Source organism: Phocoena sinus, chromosome 12, assembly GCF_008692025.1.
Source record: "Phocoena sinus isolate mPhoSin1 chromosome 12, mPhoSin1.pri, whole genome shotgun sequence".
NCBI lineage: Eukaryota > Metazoa > Chordata > Mammalia > Artiodactyla > Phocoenidae > Phocoena > Phocoena sinus.
Window position 1 is genome coordinate 7,373,627 of NC_045774.1, and position 18,360 is coordinate 7,391,986.

At 44.2% G+C, this 18,360-nt stretch overlaps 1 protein-coding gene across 6 annotated transcripts in view; it reads left to right on the forward strand.

Annotated features, from left to right (window-relative positions):
- PLG (plasminogen) overlaps nucleotides 1–18,360 on the forward strand; it is a 44,194-nt gene that overhangs the window by 19,673 nt on the left and 6,161 nt on the right. For 2 of the 6 annotated variants that reach the window (XM_032651353.1, XM_032651354.1), the window contains exons 10-16: nucleotides 1,119–1,278; nucleotides 8,094–8,275; nucleotides 9,877–10,025; nucleotides 11,068–11,158; nucleotides 15,174–15,294; nucleotides 17,049–17,117; nucleotides 17,611–17,751. In XM_032651353.1, the coding sequence (XP_032507244.1) occupies nucleotides 1,119–1,278; nucleotides 8,094–8,275; nucleotides 9,877–10,025; nucleotides 11,068–11,158; nucleotides 15,174–15,294; nucleotides 17,049–17,117; nucleotides 17,611–17,751 (913 nt within the window). Of the gene's footprint in view, nucleotides 1–1,118; nucleotides 1,279–8,093; nucleotides 8,276–9,876; nucleotides 10,026–11,067; nucleotides 11,162–15,173; nucleotides 15,295–17,036; nucleotides 17,122–17,516; nucleotides 17,521–17,610; nucleotides 17,752–18,360 lie in introns of all 6 variants that reach the window. The other 4 variants (XM_032651351.1, XM_032651348.1, XM_032651352.1 and 1 more) reach the window with 3 other exon arrangements.

Below are 18,360 nucleotides of genomic sequence, written 5' to 3' on the forward strand. Positions count from 1 at the left end.
AATAACTCTTGAAGCAAATATTCTTTACACTTTGAAATGGGCACCCTTCTTCTTTTATCAGTATGTTATGTGGATAATTGAATTGATACAATTAACAGATAAAAGGAATTTGAGTTTCCTTGTTGCTGCTTTTACCTTAAGTGAACCACAGGTTTCAAATCCCTGCAGTGATGGGGTGCAATCACTTTGTGCTTAGAGTAGGGTCTGGGGTGCTGAAGAGTCTTCTCAGCATTCCTAATCCCTTCTCAATTGTTAGCAATCACTGCATGCCTGCACCACAGACGTGGGTCATGCCACACTTCTAACCTGACCCTTGTGATAGACTACTGTTTCTTGTTACTCACTGCTAAGATTTTGGTGGAGGTAGGCGTTCTCTATCTTCCTGGTTTACCCTCAGCCTTAGATATACTCTGTGCACCTGGGCTTTGAAGGTAATGTTTTTCAGTATTCTTGCCCCTTCTTCCCATGGAGCTAAACTCTAACTTGTATATGGGGTGAGTCTTGGGTGGAAGAGTAGCAGACTTCTGTTGTGTGTTGGTGAAGTATCCTGGCACAAGAGAATTTTCTGCCCCTCCTCCAGGGTAATAAGATTTTCGCCCTACACCTCCCCGAGAGGCAGTAGATCTTTGCCTTGGTCCTGGGTGCAGGACCATTTCCTGCCCCACTCCCCAGCAGCTTGAGGTTTTGGCTTTGTATAAGCAAAGAGTCTTGGGGAATGCACAAGGTTTTCATGTCTTCCTCACTGTCACCCCGTCATCACCGGCAGCCTACACCAGTGAATGTGTCTCTTTCTGGAGACCTGCCCAGTTGTTCCCATGATCTCCCAGTGGAGATCCATAGAAGAGAGCTTGCACATGAGTGCGATGCCCAGCTATAAGCACTCTGCCCTACTTATTTTTTTCTGAGTTTTAAATTAAATATTTACCAAAAAGTTAGGTCCTTAAAGTTTTAGAATGTTATGGATCTATTGTTTTCTTTGCATGGCCATCTGCCTGCCAATATGTAAAAAGAGAAGAGTGTTAATTCCCAGAGATGACTATTCTGTTTGTTTAATAAATTATTTCACATATTTCTCTGTTTTAGTCATTATTTACTGATTTCTTCTATTTCAATTTCAGTACCACCTGAACAAACTCCTGTAGCCCAGGACTGCTACCAGGGTAATGGGCAGAGTTATCGAGGGACATCATCCACTACTATCACAGGAAGGAAATGTCAATCTTGGTCATCGATGTTACCACACCGGCACCAGAAGACCCCAGGAAACTACCCAAATGCGTACGTCTTTGATTTTTAACCCTTAGAGGAGCAACAGCCAACTTAAATTCCTGTTAAAAGGGCCATGCTTTAAACAAACGTCTTAGGACCAAATTTCCTTTGGCTCCAGACTATGAGACAAAATATCTCAGGCAGCTTTTGCTTTAGAGCAAAATTTCGGAAAGAAGAGAAGCTAGAGGCTGGCTATCTTTCCTAAGTAGTTTTGCAGAAGCAGGGTGGGAGATAAAGAGGGGCTGAGGTCATAGTAGTAAAAAGCTCAGAAGAACAAATGATCAAGAGCTTAGAAATAGCATCATTCCACAGCACCTGCCAAAGATCAGTGTGGTCTTTCAACTATGGAACTTTATCATTTCATCCTCCAACTCCTGAAGGGGTTTTGTGTTTGTCATTGAGTAATAAATATAAATACTTATCACCACTGGGTGATAAATATAAGTATTTTCCACCTGACCTGTATAGGTACATTGGGTCCTGAGCACTCGTGGTCTAAAGGGATACGAGTTACCAGAACATTAGGAGCAAAAGCAAGAAGGCAGATGAGAGTCAGAAAGTATACAGATACTGAGAGGCAAAATGGACATACAGATGGACGAAAGCTAGGTCTGGTCAGACCAGCTTTTCTGCGATAAATGGCTGTAAAACTTATGGAAAAACTGTTTTCACATGACGGACAACAGGCAGCACAGGACAGACTTTTCAGAAAAGAAAATAAATTAGAATAAATTTACAAGTACCCTGGTTTTCTTCCTGGAGATACTTCCTGGACTGCAGTTCAAGGAGGTGGAACCAAAGCAGACCACAACAGTCTTGCTAAACTGAGGACACAGAGCTTGGAGTGGGGATTCGTGAGGCAGCTTGGATTTAGTAGGCTGGGTAATCATGAGGAAGGATCTGTGCAGAGAAGGAGCTCCAGAAATATGTATAGAGTTCTCCTGAAGTCTCTGGCTGGATATAAAGCTGCAAACGCACAGGGAGAGATTCCACAATGTGAGTGGGACGAAGAACAACTACCAGGGAACAGGGAGATAAACGGAGATTATAGAACTCACACAGCACTAGGAGATTCTGTGTTTGCAGAGTTGAGATTCTTACTAGCCAGAGAGGAGAGACTTCATGGGACACCTTGGGCATTCAGTAAGGAATCCAGAAAAGTCACACTTTAGGGGTAGGATTAGTGTATTCCTGGAATAAAGGTTACTCTAGAAAAACACCCTAGCAAAGCTTTAAAGCAATCCTAAAATAAACAAAATGATCTCCAAGTAAATTAACTGTCCGCCAGAAGAAAAGTCAACACTCTTGAGAGGAAAATAACAAAATCAAGCCACTCAGTAATGTGGTATCTACAATGTCTGGCAGAAATTTAAAAATTACTAGACATGCAAAGATCATTAAATGTGATCCATAATGAGGAGAAAAATCAGTCAATACAGACTCAGAAATGATAGAAATGATGGAATTGGCAGACAAAAAATTCTGAAAGATATTATAATTGTGTTTAAGGATTTAAAGAAAAATAGGAACATAAAAGAATCAAATGGATAAGCTAAAGAGAAAGGAAACTGTAAAAGAGGCAAATGGAAAAGACAGAACTAAATATATATATATTTAAGAACTAAATATATATATTAAATATATATCTTAAATGAAAAATTCACTGGATGTCTTTACCATCAGGTAGACAATACAGAAGACATTACTGTTACAATTACATGACATGACATGACATGACATTACATTACAGTAGACATTACTGTTCTAATTTTCTTACATTATGCATGATGCTGTATAATATTAATACACGTTTGAATGTGGTAAGTTAGAGAGGGATATTGTAAATCCTAGAGTAACCACTGAAAATGAAAACTCAGAGGAATAGATAATAATAAGGATATTCAATTAATCCAAAAGGAAGAAGAAAAGGAGAGAAAAAGAGTAAAGAAGGCATGGTAGAAACAGAACATAGACAGAATGATGTTAGACTTAAACCCAGCCCTATCAATAAGTATATTAAATATAAAAAGGATGAAACAATGCAATTAGAAGGCAGAGATTGTCAAGTTGAATAAAACCAAAGCCCAGTTATGGTCTCTTTACAATACATGCTCTTTAAATATAAAGACATAAATAAGTTAAAAATCAAAATATGGAAAATTAATACAATAAAAACACTACCATACGACCCAGCAACCCCACTACTGGGCATATACCCTGAGAAAACCAAAATTCAAAAAGGAATCACGCACCAAAATGTTCATTGCACCTCTATTTACAATAGACAGGAGATAGAAGCAACCTAAGTGTCCATCATCGGATGAATGGATAAAGAAGATGTGTCACATATATACAATGGAATATTAATCAGCCATAAAAAGAAATGAAATTGAGTTATTTGTAGTGAGGTGGATGGAGCTAGAGTCTGTCATACAGAGTGAAGTAAGTCAGAAAGAGAAAAACAAATACCGTATGCTAACACATGACAAAGTGAGAGAGTGGCATGGACATATATACACTACCAAATGTAAAATAGATAGCTAGTGGGAAGCAGCCGCATAGCACAGGGAGATCAGCTCGGTGCTTTGTGACTACCTGGGGAGGGGGGATAGGGAGGGTGGGAGGGAGGGAGACGCAAGAGGGAAGAGATATGGGAACATATGTATATGTATAACTGATTCACTTTGTTATAAAGCAGAAACTAACACACCATTGTAAAGCAATTATACTCCAATAAAGATGTAAAAAAAAAACACTAATCAAAAGAAAGCTAGAATGGTTTTTAACACCAGACAGAAAAATTAATTTAGGATAAGAAATATACCAGAGATAAAAAGGCCATTTTTGAAGTAAAAAGCGTTAACGATGCTAAATGTGTTGACCCTAATAACAGAGGTTCAGATGTATGAAGCAAAAACTGACAGAACTAAAGAGAGAAATAGATGCGTCCACAATTACAGTTGGAGATTTTCTCACTTCTCTCTTGTATAGTTAAAAATTCTCCCAAAACAATACAGTAGGACAAGTAGATGAAAAATTCAGAGAAGATACAGAAGTTTTGGAGGAAAATATGAACCAACATAACATATGCCCAACTTTAGAATACATATGCAAGTGCACAAGGAACATTCACCAAGGTATATCATATGCTTGGCCTTGAAAAAGTCCCAATAAATTTAAAAGGATTAAAATAATATACAGGTGTCTTCTGAGCCAACAGAATTAAATGAGATATAAATAATGAAAAGTTTAGGAAATTCTCAAATATTTGGAAATTAAAGAACACATTTCTAAATAACCCATGAGTCAAAAAAGAAATCACAGAGGAATTCAGGAATCAGTGGTACTGGCAAAAAGATATACAAATGGAAAAAGGGAAAGTCTGGAAACTGACCCGCAAACATGTATGGTCAGTTGATTTTCAATATACCTGGCGAAGCAATTCAATAGGAAGAGGAAAATTTCCCCCAAATTGTTCTGGAACAACTGAGTGTCCGTAAAGGAAAAAAACCCCAAAACCTTGACTCCTAGCTGCCATGTCAAATTCACTTGAGAAAACTCTTAGACCTGAAAGGAAAGGTTAAAACTAAAGCTGAAATTTAAAGCTTCTGGAAAAAAATATGAGATTATTTTCACAGCCTTGGGGAAGGCAGACCATTTTTGGATAGGACCCAGAAAACATTATAAAAAAATTATAATTTGGACTTTAATAAAATGAAAACTTTGCTTATCAAAAGTCATTGTTAAGAAAATAGACAAGGGCTTCCCTGGTGGCGCAGTGGTCGAGAGTCCGCCTGCCGATGCAGGGGACACGGGTTCGTGCCCCGGTCCAGGAGGATCCCACATGCCGCGGAGCGGCTGGGCCCGTGAGCCATGGCCACTGAGCCTGCGCGTCCGGAGCCTGTGCTCCGCAGCGGGAGAGGCCACAACAGTGAGAGGCCCGTGTACCGCGAAAAAAAAGAAAAAAAAAGAAAATAGACAAGTCAGGGACTGGGAGAAAAATAATCTCAATCCATATATCTGACAAACGGCTTGTATCTAGAATGTGTAAAGATCCCTTCCACACACTAGTAAGAAGGCAAACAACCTAAGAAAAAGGGGCTAAAGACTTTAATAGACATTCCACAGGGAAAGATATACAAATGGTCAATAAGCACCTGAAAAAATGTTCAACATTTTAGCCATTACAGAAATAAGAATTATAACCACAAAATAAGAAGTGTGCCCGGGCTGCGGAGCGGCTGCAGCCCTCACACATGTTGGTAGGGATGTAAAATGGAGCGACCACTTTGGACACCAGTCCAACATTTTCTTATAAAGTTAAACGTGCATCTGCCTACAAACCTGCAATTCTATTTGTGAATGCTCACCCAAGCGAAATGAAACATAAGCCCCCCAAAAGATCTACCAGGAAGTTCTTAGCAGCTTTATTCATAAAATTGCCCCAAACTGGAAAGCACTTCAGTGGCCATCAATAAGAACATGAACAGTTGGTGGGATATTCATACCATGGAATACTATTCAGAAATAAAAAGGAACGAGCTACTGACACTTTCAAATAGCACGGATAAAACTTATAAACAGTATCCTAAGGAGAGGAGCCACACGTAAAAGGTACATACTTGTATGAGCCCTTTCATAGGAAGTTCCAGAGAAGGCAAAACTAATTTATGGTGAAAGAAATCAATAGTATTTGCGTCTGGGGGGCAGCTGAGATTGATTGAGCAGTGACCCAAGGGAGGTTTCTGGGGCTGATGGAAATGTTCTCTATCGCACTAGGAGTGTGGGCTATACAGGTATGTGTGTTCATCAAAACTCGTCAAACTACCTTAAAAAAATAAGGGCGGTCACAAAGCACCGAGCTGATCTCCCTGTGCTATGCGGCTGCTTCCCACTAGCTATCTACCTTACGTTTGGTAGTGTATATATGTCCATGCCTCTCTCTCGCATTGTCACAGCTCACCCTTCCCCCTCCCCATATCCTCAAGTCCATTCTCTAGTAGGTCTGTGTCTTTATTGCTGTCTTACCCCTAGGTTCTTCATGACATTTTTTTTCCCCTTAAATTCCATATATATGTGTTAGCATACGGTATTTGTCTTTCTCTTTCTGACTTACTTCACTCTGTATGACAGACTCTCGGTGTTTTGTGACCGCCTGGAGGGGTGGAATAGGGAGGGTGGGAAGGAGGGAGACGCAAGAGGGAAGAGATACGGGAACATACGTACACGTACAACTGATTCACTTTGTTATAAAGCAGAAACTAACACACCGTTGTAAAGCAGTTATGCTCCAATAAAGATGTAAAAAAAAAAGAGCAGGAGTCTGTTTCACATGACAAGCTTTTTAACACATCCAGGGCTCAGAAACCTGCTAACGGGCTTCCTCAATTTGTGGGCCTGGGCTTGAGACTGTCACTTGTCTATAGTACCCACAGACACAGTGTTGCTGGATTCCCATAATACGTTTCAAACTATCTCATAAGCCTCAGGCCATGGGTCTAAGCTGCAAAGGGGTGTCCAAGGCTGAGGCTTCTGAGAGGCTGGGGTGAAGTTGTGGCCCTGGGGATCCAAGTTGCCCAGTGAGCCCCAGGCTGCTCGTCTGCTACGTCCTTATCCAATTGTTTCTGATTCAGCTCCCACAGACCCTGTGGTCTATCCAGACGTCTCCCTTCATCCATTTGATCCCACTGTCCTTTAGTCACGCCCCCTCCCCTCAGTCTCCGAGTGGCTCCAGCTAGAGGGGTCTGGGGTTCCTCCCCATATGCCCCAGAATGCAGCATCCTCGGGAAACCTCATCCTGCCTGGGAGCTAGTTTTCCAGGAAGGCTTCCACAAGCCTTCCAATCCCCAAACCCACTCAATCTACCTATGATATTTACAGTAATATTACTGTCCTGAGTTTTTGTTTCATCGTAAAATACAGTATGGGTAAATAGAATAAGAGAGGGGCCCTGGGAATATCAATATCATCTTGTATGTCTTTTCTGCCTTGGATAAGTATGTTTTGGTTCCAACTTACGTAGCCCTATGTACTCACATAGAGAGAGAAAGCCAGAGATATAGATATATTTGTATGTGCCTTTAAAAAACTCTAAAATACATGCTTCAAAATCCATATTGGTTATCCCTGGGGAAGGTATTTAACATTCCCAGGGAAAGGAAGATATTCTGATACTTTCTGTTATACATTTATATATGATCTGTTTTTATATGGAGCATATATTACTTTTGATTTCTTTTTAAACAAATTTATTTCTTTCTTTATTTTTGGCTGCATTGGTTCTTCACTGCTGCGGGCGGGCTTTCTCTAGTGCATCGAGCAGGGGCTACTGTTCCTTGAGGTGCGCGGACTTCTCACTGCGGTGGCTCCTCTTGTTGCAGAGCACGGGCTCTAGGCGTGTGGGCTTCAGTAGTTGTGGTGTGTGGGCTCAGAAGTTGTGGCTCGTAGGCTCAGTAGTTGTGGCTCACAGGCTCTAGAGCACAGGCTCAGTAGTTGTGGCGCATGGGCTTAGTTGCTCCACGGCATGTGGGATCTTCCCAGACCAGGGCTCGAACCCGTGTCCCCTGCATTGGCAGGCGGATTCTTAACCGCTGCACCACCAGGGAAGTCCCTTGATTTTTTTAAAATAAAAACTATAACCTATTTTTAAAAACTTACCCACTTTGTAAGAAGTTGAGGACTATCTGTGCTTGTGACATTATAATAATAATTGGTACCTTAATGGAAATATCTCAGTCACTTTGTTGTAACAAAATTCAGAGGGTGCTGGGGTGCCCTGAAGATTCGCTCACCTCTCATGACCTCTACTGCTGTGGAATTTACAGTGGCTTGACAATGAACTACTGCAGAAATCCAGATGCTGATAAAAGCCCTTGGTGTTATACCACTGACCCGAGCGTCAGATGGGAGTTCTGTAACCTGAAGAAATGCTCAGAAACACAAGAGCGTGTCACAGAATCTCCAACTGCTGCCCAGGTTCCAAGTATACAGGATACTTCTGAAGCAGGTAAGAAGTCTGTGGCCAGACATCTGTATAGTTGGGTATCGGGATGACAAGAGATGGAAAATCTTTGGGATGCAGAGGCGTCATTGTTACAGGGAGCTGGAGTGCTGGCTGAGTCTGCGATATGGAAGGAAGCCTCAGTGTATCACCTGGGGGAGACAGAGCTGCTCTTGCTGGCATGATGGGGTAGGGCGTTTCTTTAGGATTTGAAAACTAGTTGCTTGTGAGGGATGGTTACAATTTTGAGCCTGGGTGGACTGACATGTTGATGATGGTGGCCGAGATGGGACATTCTAGAAAAGCAAGTCTCTGCCTTTTGCATGGAGGGATAGAAATGGCTGATTTGGTTTTGAATGTACAGAGTTAGGAGGGCTACAACAAACACCTGGCGAAGCGGACATGCAGCTCCAAGGGTTTCGGGGCCTGAGCATAAGAATGTCGTTGTCATCTGAGGTGGGAGACATGAAGATATCACAGTCCTCTCTGTTTCCCTGGCCCTTCGCCCGCGTGTCGCTCTAAGTGCTTGGCCCCTGGTCCTGTGGTTGTCAGGTGGCAGGAAGTGCTCTGTACCGCTGCAGGGTAAGGAAACCGAGGGGGCTGATTCTCCCCCTGCCCCGGAATGAAAACTCAGGGGTCCCATGGCTTGTCTGACCAATTTCAGATAATCCAAAATCAGACAGGAATGATTAAATGAGAACTTGGTTTCTAGTTGAGACCCCCCTCTCCTTCCGGAGGTGGACTTGCCTCCTCCAGGATGCTGGAGAAACCTCCCCTACTGCTCCCGACTGAACACCTGTACACCTGTACAGCTGCTGTACACACAGGGCCAGCTCATCTCTCCCCACTCTTTCTTGGTGAGACTCTGAGTGCCGTGCTCCAGCTGGGGATCCCTCCTGATAAGACCTCGCATGGCCTCACGTGATGCCCCACACTTGGTGCACGAGTAACTCACACACCCTGGCCCTGGAAAACACTGGAGGCCGCCTAGCCCAGCCCTGCTCCTTGGCCTGGAAGCCAGCTGGCCCAGCTTTTGCTTTGTGGATTTTCCATGTGGCCATCAGAGCACTGGGCACTGGGTCCCCCTATGGAACACACATCAATTTCTCTGAGGGGTTCTGCCGAATCCCCCAACGGCAAGGCTTGAGGTGAGGGATGAGTTTGGGGAAGGGGCCTCTCGTCATCCCTTTATTACCTCTTTCATCCCAGAAGGTGGGAACTCACAGCACAGCTCTGGCCAAAATAATATTTTTTATAAAATCCTTTTCAATCCGCACTCTTTCTCTCCGTCCTTGTTGAGGTGTTCAAGAATCATCTAACAGCTCACGGTGGCATCTGTGTCACCACTCAGCTTGTTATAAAATTGATTATCTTAGTGTCCTGGCCAAACCTCCCAGTCTAGCATCTCAGCTTGTGATCATTTCTGAGCCAATAGCGTTTCTGGTAACTTGTCAAATTCAGCAGAGCTCACTGACGTCTTTAGCACTCCTGCGTTCTGAAGGATGTGACCACAGTCTGTCCTGAGAGAAACCTAGCACTGCTGCGTTTGTTCCTTGTCACCCGGCTCTGTGTAATGACAGGAGACCACCATTCTCTCTCCCCGACAGACTGCATGTTCGGCACTGGTAAAGGATACCGGGGCAAGAAGGCGACCACGGTGGCCGGTGTCCCCTGCCAGGAGTGGGCTGCCCAGGAGCCCCACAAACACAACATTTTCACTCCAGAGACAAACCCACGGGCAGGTTTGGAGAAAAATGTAAGAGCCACTTTGATTTGGACTCGATTTTGCCTTTTGTTGACAAGTCTTTGCAGACTGAATTGACCCTCTGTTACAGAAAGTCAGCCTGACTGAGCTTCAGTGTGGGGTGGAGAGGAAGATGTGCGAGAGATTTCAGGGGACCAAGCGTAGGATCTAACCAGCCTCAGCGTGGGAGGGAGCGTTAGCACGGGCAAGCCAACCTCCCTGTCTTTATCACTTCCATGTGTGTCATTTCCTGTCTGCTTTTGTTACTGATTTATGGTTTCCAGTGATCAAAGATGACCTTCATGACATTGTAGTTGGATTTTTCTAGAAGAAAACTGGATGCGTAATTAGGACTCCACTAGGATTTCCCCTAGTCCCACACATTCTCTGGGGTGGTTTCCTCTGGGGTATAGGTGTGTAGAGGGAAGGAAAAGGAAGACACAGTCTTTCCACAGCTGACCCACAGAGGGTGCCCAGGCCAGGGGAATAAGCAGTTCTGAAGCCACAGCAAACAGCAAACAAAACAGCGCCATCAAGCAGAAGACTGACATGAGCAAAGGGACAGGACGAGTCATCCACGTCTACAGTCCCTTACTGCCGGGTCCCTATGGTCCCCACGGACACAGGCTGCTGAGCGGGGAGGCCCCTTTATACAGCCTCTACCTCAAGACGCCTCAGGGTCTTCACCCCTTCCCCAGGGGAGTGGCCTCAAGGCTGGAGCTCCTTTTGAACGAGAAGTGACGGATGGCATTCTGTGAGTCAGAGGCTTGACACGCATCCTGAAGTGATAGCTTTGCCTGCCTCCCCCCCAAAGGAGCACTAACCCTTCATCTTCTCAGGACATCAGTGAAACCAGTGTCTGCGCCTCATGTGACATTCTCTGCCCTCTCCCGCCCGGGTGTGCGCCACCCCCTATATGCCAGCCTCACGTGACATTCTCTGCCCTCTCCTGCCCGGGTGTACGCCACCCCCTATATGCCAGCCTCACGTGACATTCTCTGCCCTCCCCCGCCCCGGTGTGTGCCACCCCCTATATGCCAGCCTCTTTTTCCAGTACTGCCGCAATCCTGATGGTGATGTCAATGGTCCCTGGTGCTACACGACAAATCCAAGAAAACTTTTTGACTACTGTGATGTCCCTCATTGTGGTAAGCTTCTTTCTTTTTTGGAAGGAAATGACTTCTAAATAAATGCAGCATCACCTGGTCTTAGATCTGCAAGACAAGAGTTTGGGCTGAGCGCTTCTGGGCAAGAGAGGGTCCCCTCTCCTTGGGAGCCCTCTTTTCATCCTGGGCCTCTTGAATCTGTCCTACTCGTGGCCCCCTTTGTTAGGCACCGCCCCCTCCTCTGACTCTGTAAACAAAATAAATGCAAAATTCTCCAAAAGAGCAACTTCAGAGGTGATCTAATCAGCCTCCAGACAGTTCCACTGAACTCTCCAGTGTCTGGGGTGGGAGGCATGAAACACAAACTTAGAGTCACCCAGATAGGAAACTCTCTCTTTCAGCAGCTGAGAAGAAAGAAAGCACAAACCGCAGGAAACTGCTAAACAGACAACATACATTGTAAACCTATAAACTGTCATCCTAAGAATTCAATGAAAAGTAACACAGCTCTTTACAAAGCCCCAGCTTTCTTTATCATAAGATGACCATGCGTTAGCCATGCATTAGTCAGACAACTTAGAGGAAGCTTGCCGGGTTCTTTCCTCGTTTCTCTGAGACTTTTCTAGGGAGTGAGAAGCTTGGATCAGCGAAAGGGGAGTTGAAGTTAGTTCTGAAAAGTTTGGGGTAACAAATCCATACATAGGACTTTTCTAGGGAGTGAGAAGCTTGGATCAGGGAAAGGGGAGTTGACGTTAGTTCTGAAAAGTCTGGGGTAACAAATCCATAGATAGATAGATAGAGGTAACAAATCCATAGTTAGGTCTGGAGAACAATGTAAGCCACTTTGATTTGGACCCTATCTTACTTTCCGCTGAGCCATCTTTGCAAACACCATCTGTCCTGGTTCCCGCTAACCAGTCTGGACTTCTCCTCTGCACCGTTTGACTGCATCTGCTTGTGTCTGCCACGTGCGGGGACAGGCCGGAGCAGAGAAGTTGCTGCTGCAAAGCCACTTAAGTCCACGTCCGGAGATGGTTTGGGAGGCAGTTTGGGGAAGGGGTTGAGAGCTCTGGAGCCACACTGTCGGGCTTTGATTTTGGGCCACTGCTGGGTAGAGCAGGGGGAGGAGGGAGAGGTCAGGGTGACAGGAAAGATTCTACTTGGTTGCCGTCCTTGTGCTCTCTGGACTTGGGGAATTTATAGCTGACTCGTTCTCCAGTGTGTGTTTGCTGTGCACAAGCTCTCTTGGTGGCCCTCCATCTGAGAGCCCCTGGTGGGGTTAGCGCCTCCCTTTCCACTCCTCCCTGCCACCCTGAAGCTTTCTGGTACCCCACTGCCTCTTACCGCGTGGCCTCGCTATCCTGGACAGGCTGCCTATGTGGCACGATTGCCTTTAACTTGTATAGCTTGACAGTCCCGCCCCGGCCTCTACAGCTGTGCCTGGGATTCACGCATCTCTGATTCCCACTGAAGGGAAGTACAGTAACGTCCCAGGTGCAGCCCTCAGTCACCACCAGACGCTATCAGCTTCTCAAGTGTGAGGCAGGCCTGGGTATCCTTCAGGAAATATGTCTCAAGATCAGACCACGTGGTCTGATAGCGTGCCCACATCCTGAGGAAGCGGGGACCTCACAGTCCGCTGGAACAGCCCTCTCTCCATTCTTTCTTCTTTCTTCCGTCTTAAGAACCTGATTCTTTTCCATCCTTGACTTGGGTAAGTGTACCAGCATTGTAGAAGAGGCTATTTGCCTTGATGTCTGCAGATGGAGGTTTACCTTACACATCCCCGGGCATCCTTGGGGCCTCTGTTGAATCTTCCAGTGCAACATCTTTTTACGTACCCACCGTCAGAAGGTAAAGATTACAAACCTCAGCTGTGTCCTTCTTTCTAGTGCTTAGAGCAATGCCTAGTGCATGCCAGGCACTACGTATACATATTTGAATACATATTTGCTGAATGAGTAAATTCAGCACAGTTCCTCCAACATGTCAGGTCGGTGCTTAACAGGGTGACTATCCCCGGTTAAGGGTACTTTCTGTGTGTGTGCTTGTATGGCTTTCGATAAGTTTATTCAGATTTTACAGAATATGAAATCTCTTTGAAGTATGACTTTGTTTTCTTAGGTTATTTTCACCTTCTCTGTTTTTTTAAAAAAGATTTTTATTGCTTATTCCTGGGAGATTTTGGATTTCCTTTATGTAAGTGAGAAATTTCCTAATAGCAATTTTCTTTAAAATTTCCAAACTTTACATCGTCTGTAATTCCCATGGAAAATATCTTTAAAATGAAAAAGTAACGCTGATTAACTTTTTAGGCTACACGTAAGCTTCTTTAAGCAACTCACCTGAAAAATTTGTGTAAATATTCTGTGTTGTTAAAACAATGGCACCATGCAAATTGCACATAAGTAAAACAATTTGAAACCAGAACTATAATCTATTCAGCACAGTATTCTGCTTCTCAATTTTATCAAGGGATTGTATTGTTTTTCTCTTTAATATTAACTTCAAAAATTGAAAGATGCAGGCTTCCCTGGTGGCGCAGTGGTTGAGAGTCCGCCTGCCGATGCAGGGGACACGGGTTCGTGCCCCGGTCCGGGAAGATCCCACGTGCCGCGGAGCGGCTGGGCCCGTGAGCCATGGCCACTGAGCCTGCGCGTCCGGAGCCTGTGCTCCACAACGGGGGAGGCCACAACAGTGAGAGGCCCGCGTATCACAAAAAAATAATAATAATAAAATAAAATAAAAATTGAAAGATGCCCATTTTAAACATAATTTTATTTATTTATATTCATTTATTTTAAATTGTAAATTTTTGTTAATTGGTTTTAACAACTCATTTCAATTCCACCAACACTAACAGTACAAATAATAAGTAATTAAAAATAAATAGAACTTCAGCTTTGTTTTGAATACTAAGACCAGGGTACCATAATATCTGTAGTTATTCTTTTCTTAGTCCATTTCTGTAAGTCTATCCTGTGTAAGACACAGTAAGAGAAATTAAGGTCAGTGTTAGAGAGTAGGATTTCATTATATTGCATGCTTCTTTAAAAAAAAAAAAAAAACTTCTGTATATAGATTCTCAGAATAGGCCAAGACAATTGGAAAGGTATTTGGAAAATTCAGATTCCAGATTCACTAGAGGATAGAATCTCTTGGTTGATTAGGAGCAAAAAATTTCTCCTTGTAATGTTATTATCAACGATGATTTATGCTTCTGTTTTTGAAGATCTTAAAGGGCTCCAGACAGTAGGGAAGCCCTTTATGAATACCTTGTGTAGCCCCTGAACTGTTCTAGACATTAGTAAGTGGCACCAACCAGAGATGGAGCATTAACCCTAATCTCCAGGAACCCTGCAGGCCAGGTGGAGAGAGAAAGCAGGTGGGAGAGTGAATAGAGAGGAAGGCAAGCGAACGGAAGTCATCCCCGTGGCATTGGGTTAGTCTTGGGAGGCTCCCTGGAAAAGCCATCCTGAAACTGGCTGAGAGAAGGCATTATTTTAGTTTAGGACTGTTATCCTTGCTACACACACAGACACACACGCACACTTGCGTGCACACACACAAACACATGCACACATACGTGCACACACAGAGATTCACATTTTAAAAATACTCTTAGTGCCTTTCAATGGGGATGACAATTATGGTTTTCAGTAAACTTTACATGGTTCAGATGATGATGGTGACGATGATTCACTCTCTAGATATAGCACATCAAGTCAGAATAACAATTTGTGTCAGTCAAGCTCCTCTCCAAAAAGCTCTCATTCTAATGCCTAATTCTTCCAAATTTATTTAATCACTTCCTTAAGAAAGCAGTAAAAAAAAAAAAAAAGTACTTATATTTTCTTGAAAGGAGAAGGAAATGTTGTTGTCCCCTACCACTCTTGAAACTTAGAAAAAATATTCCAAAAGTTGTTTATGATTTTACTATTTAGTTTGGGCTTTGGGATGTCAAAAATTCAGTGCTTTGGCCACGAGCCATGAATTTATCACGAGTTGCTCTCTCACGTCTTCAAATGCAAATTTTTCCCACTTTGTGCCACAGCTTCCTCTTCATTTGATTGTGGAAAGCCCCAGGTAGAGCCGAAGAAGTGTCCCGGAAGGGTTGTAGGTGGGTGCGTGTCCACCCCACACTCCTGGCCCTGGCAAGTCAGCCTTCGAAAAAGGTAACACCATGTCCAGAAACAGTGTATTCCATCCTCCTGTGTACTCCTTGCAAAACCTTTCTACATTCACACTAAATCCACATACCCTCAGTATCAGTACCTGCCTCTAAGTTCTGCAAAGGAGTAAGGAAAACTATAAAAAACTTTTTCTATGTTTTTTAGTTGAGGAATAGTTGCTGTAAAATATGTTACAGCTGTGAAATATAGTGACTCACTGTTTTTAAAGGTTCTGCTCCATTTATAGTTATTATAAAATATTGGCTATATTCCCCTTGTAGTACAATATATTCTTGTAGCCTCTTTTATACCTAACAGTTTGAACCTCTCACTCCCCCTCCCTATATAGCCCCTCCTCCTTTCCCTCTCCCCACTGGTAACCACTAGTTTGTTCTCTATATCTGTGAGTCTGCTTCTTTTTTCGTTATGTTCTTTTCTATGTTCTTCAGTTTGAAAATAGTCAGAATTAGAAGCTTTTTTTTTTTTTTTGATCTGGGCAGCTCTCATCAAAATTGATAAATGTAGCAATTTACACTAAGTTCCCATAGTGCTAAAAAACTGTGGAAGATGCCTTGAGGGTTTCGATAGATACCCACTGTTACTTTGTCAAACGAAGAGAAAGGGATATTTTTAGAAATGGGACACCTGGAGGGGGAGGGTAAAGATTAAATTATCTATAATATATCACACAGAGTCTCTTCTCTTTTTTTTCTGTCTTTCTTTCCTTCCTTCCTTCCACAGTTTTGAGAACTACTGAATTTAATCAAAGGGTGCTCACCCATTTGCAAAACGCCATCTCCTTCAGTGAAGGGTAGCTCAGGATCGACGTAATTTAAGAGTGATCAGTCCCCATCCGACATGACCCAGAAGGTTCAGGTTATCTTTCAGTGGTGCTCGCCTTTGATAAGCCCGTTTGGCGTCTCATTCGAAGCACACGCGGGAAACAGGCTGATGTGCTTTTGATGTCGCACCAGAGCACATGCGCCCAATCGCTGTGCTCCGCGGTCTTCCTTCCGCTTGTGAGACGCTATCGATGAATGAAAATAGTCTATTTCATTCCCCGGCTGAGTTGGCTTTTCTTTTATTTGTCTTATCATTTAGTAACTGCTTGAGATACGGAGCCTTCACCTTTCACGTATCTCATATTCCTTCTTTCCCAAGATGCGCTGTGGTCTATTTCCAGATTGATAATCGCCTTGCTGGTCATTCACTTACTATTTGTGTCCCTTTCATTATGATGGGCTTCGGAGCGGCTCACACAGATTTTATGAGTGACCCCGTGCCTAAGCAGTCCTATAAAGTAAATGATTTAGGAGACGTTCCCCCCAGAGCGAGCTTTCTCAGGTAAGATTAGCAAATGCCCGTGAATCACGGCTACTCAGGATCCCACTTGGTTCCCTGAAGAATGACTCGTCGGGTCTTGCATAGATCTTGTCAAAAAGAAGTGACAGGGAGCTGGAGTCCAGGGCCAAAGGGTCAAAGCCATGGGCGTGGACCCCCTGTTGGAGTCGCATGGCTTTGCTGGGCCTCGCCTGCGCGCCAGCCACCTTCCAGAGTGGTGTAGTGACCTCCTGAGAACCCACCACAGGAGCACAGCTCAAAGCTCCCACCATCCCGATGACGGGCCGGTCACCTTGTCCTTTGGGAACGTCAGCGATATCACAACAGAGTGAGCACTACTTCCGGGCTTTCTGTAGAATAAATCATCAGGTTTGAACTAAAATCCTGGCACATTTTCCTTCTAGATTTCCTTCTAGAAGCCACTTCTGTGGAGGCACTTTAATATCCCCAGAGTGGGTGTTGACTGCTGCCCACTGCCTGGACAGGTATGTTTAGGGGACCCCTGACACAAAGACTCACTCGTCTTAAAGACTTCCGCCTCCCCGTCTCTCCTTTCCTTCACCCTTTTCTCCTCCCCTCTCCCCTTCCCTGTTCCCTCCCCTTCCTTCCCTCCTTCCTTTCATGGCAGTGACACTGGGGACCAGGGAATGGATGAGAAGGGCCTGAGGCAGAATTGCCAGGGCCATTGGACGAGAGAGGAGGAGGTGTTCCTAGAGAGAAACGAAGAAGACAGACCCCTATCTGTCCTGCGCCAACTTCAGTGTTGGTGTCATTCTTCCTCTGTGGTCAGGCCAAAAGCAGCCCCGAGAACATTCCTTAACAGCCAGGTTCAGGTAAACCGTGAACTTGTTTCTTGCCACTCGGAGGTCTCTGATGGTAGGTAGCCCAGTGGGGAGAAGACGCAGTGTTTGTGGCTTAGAAGGGTACCCGATGAAGGGCTGGCCCAGATTTTGTTCCTAACGTTGCTGTCTTCTCTAGCTACTCAGGGCCGGCATCATACAAGGTCATCCTGGGCGCACACCGAGAGACCGCCATTGAAGACAGTGTCCAGGAAATACAAGTGACCAAGCTGTTCCCGGAGCCCACTCGGGCCGACATCGCCTTGCTCAAGCTGAGCAGGTACTGGCTCGCCCGTGACTCTCACCCTGTGAGCAGTGAGAACATTTGCTCATCACTGGGTTTATGAGCCGTAACAGAGTTGTGTGTGGGCAGCCCCGTCTAGGACCCCAACGGCATGGGGCATTGGGACAGGCATTGACCTTCAAGTGAGAAAACCTGGGCTCAGCCCCGCCTGCCTCTTACTAGCCGTGGTCATGACAAAGGCACCAGGACACAGTTTCCTCTTGCGGAAAAAGAGCGAGTTGAAACATGAGGTACAGGTTACCCCTCAAACTCTCTCACTTAATGTTCCCCAGCCAGCTAATATACATTCATAATCAGAGAATTATTCAATTATTCCAGGTTGACACTCTCTTTTCAATGTAATAATATATTTGGGGGAATCCAATGGGATTATGTATATTTCGATGCACTTTATAAAGGCGATGTAAACAGACACACACACTCAAAATTCACAAGTGCAAATTCTCCTTCTTCCTATCTCTGGTTTTATGTTTCCTGTTGAAATGGTGTTTTCTTAAGTCTGACAAAATGATAAATCTGTTAACGTCATTTAAAGTGAGCAGTATTTGGAAACAGGTCACAAGGGAGACAGCTAAATAAACAGAC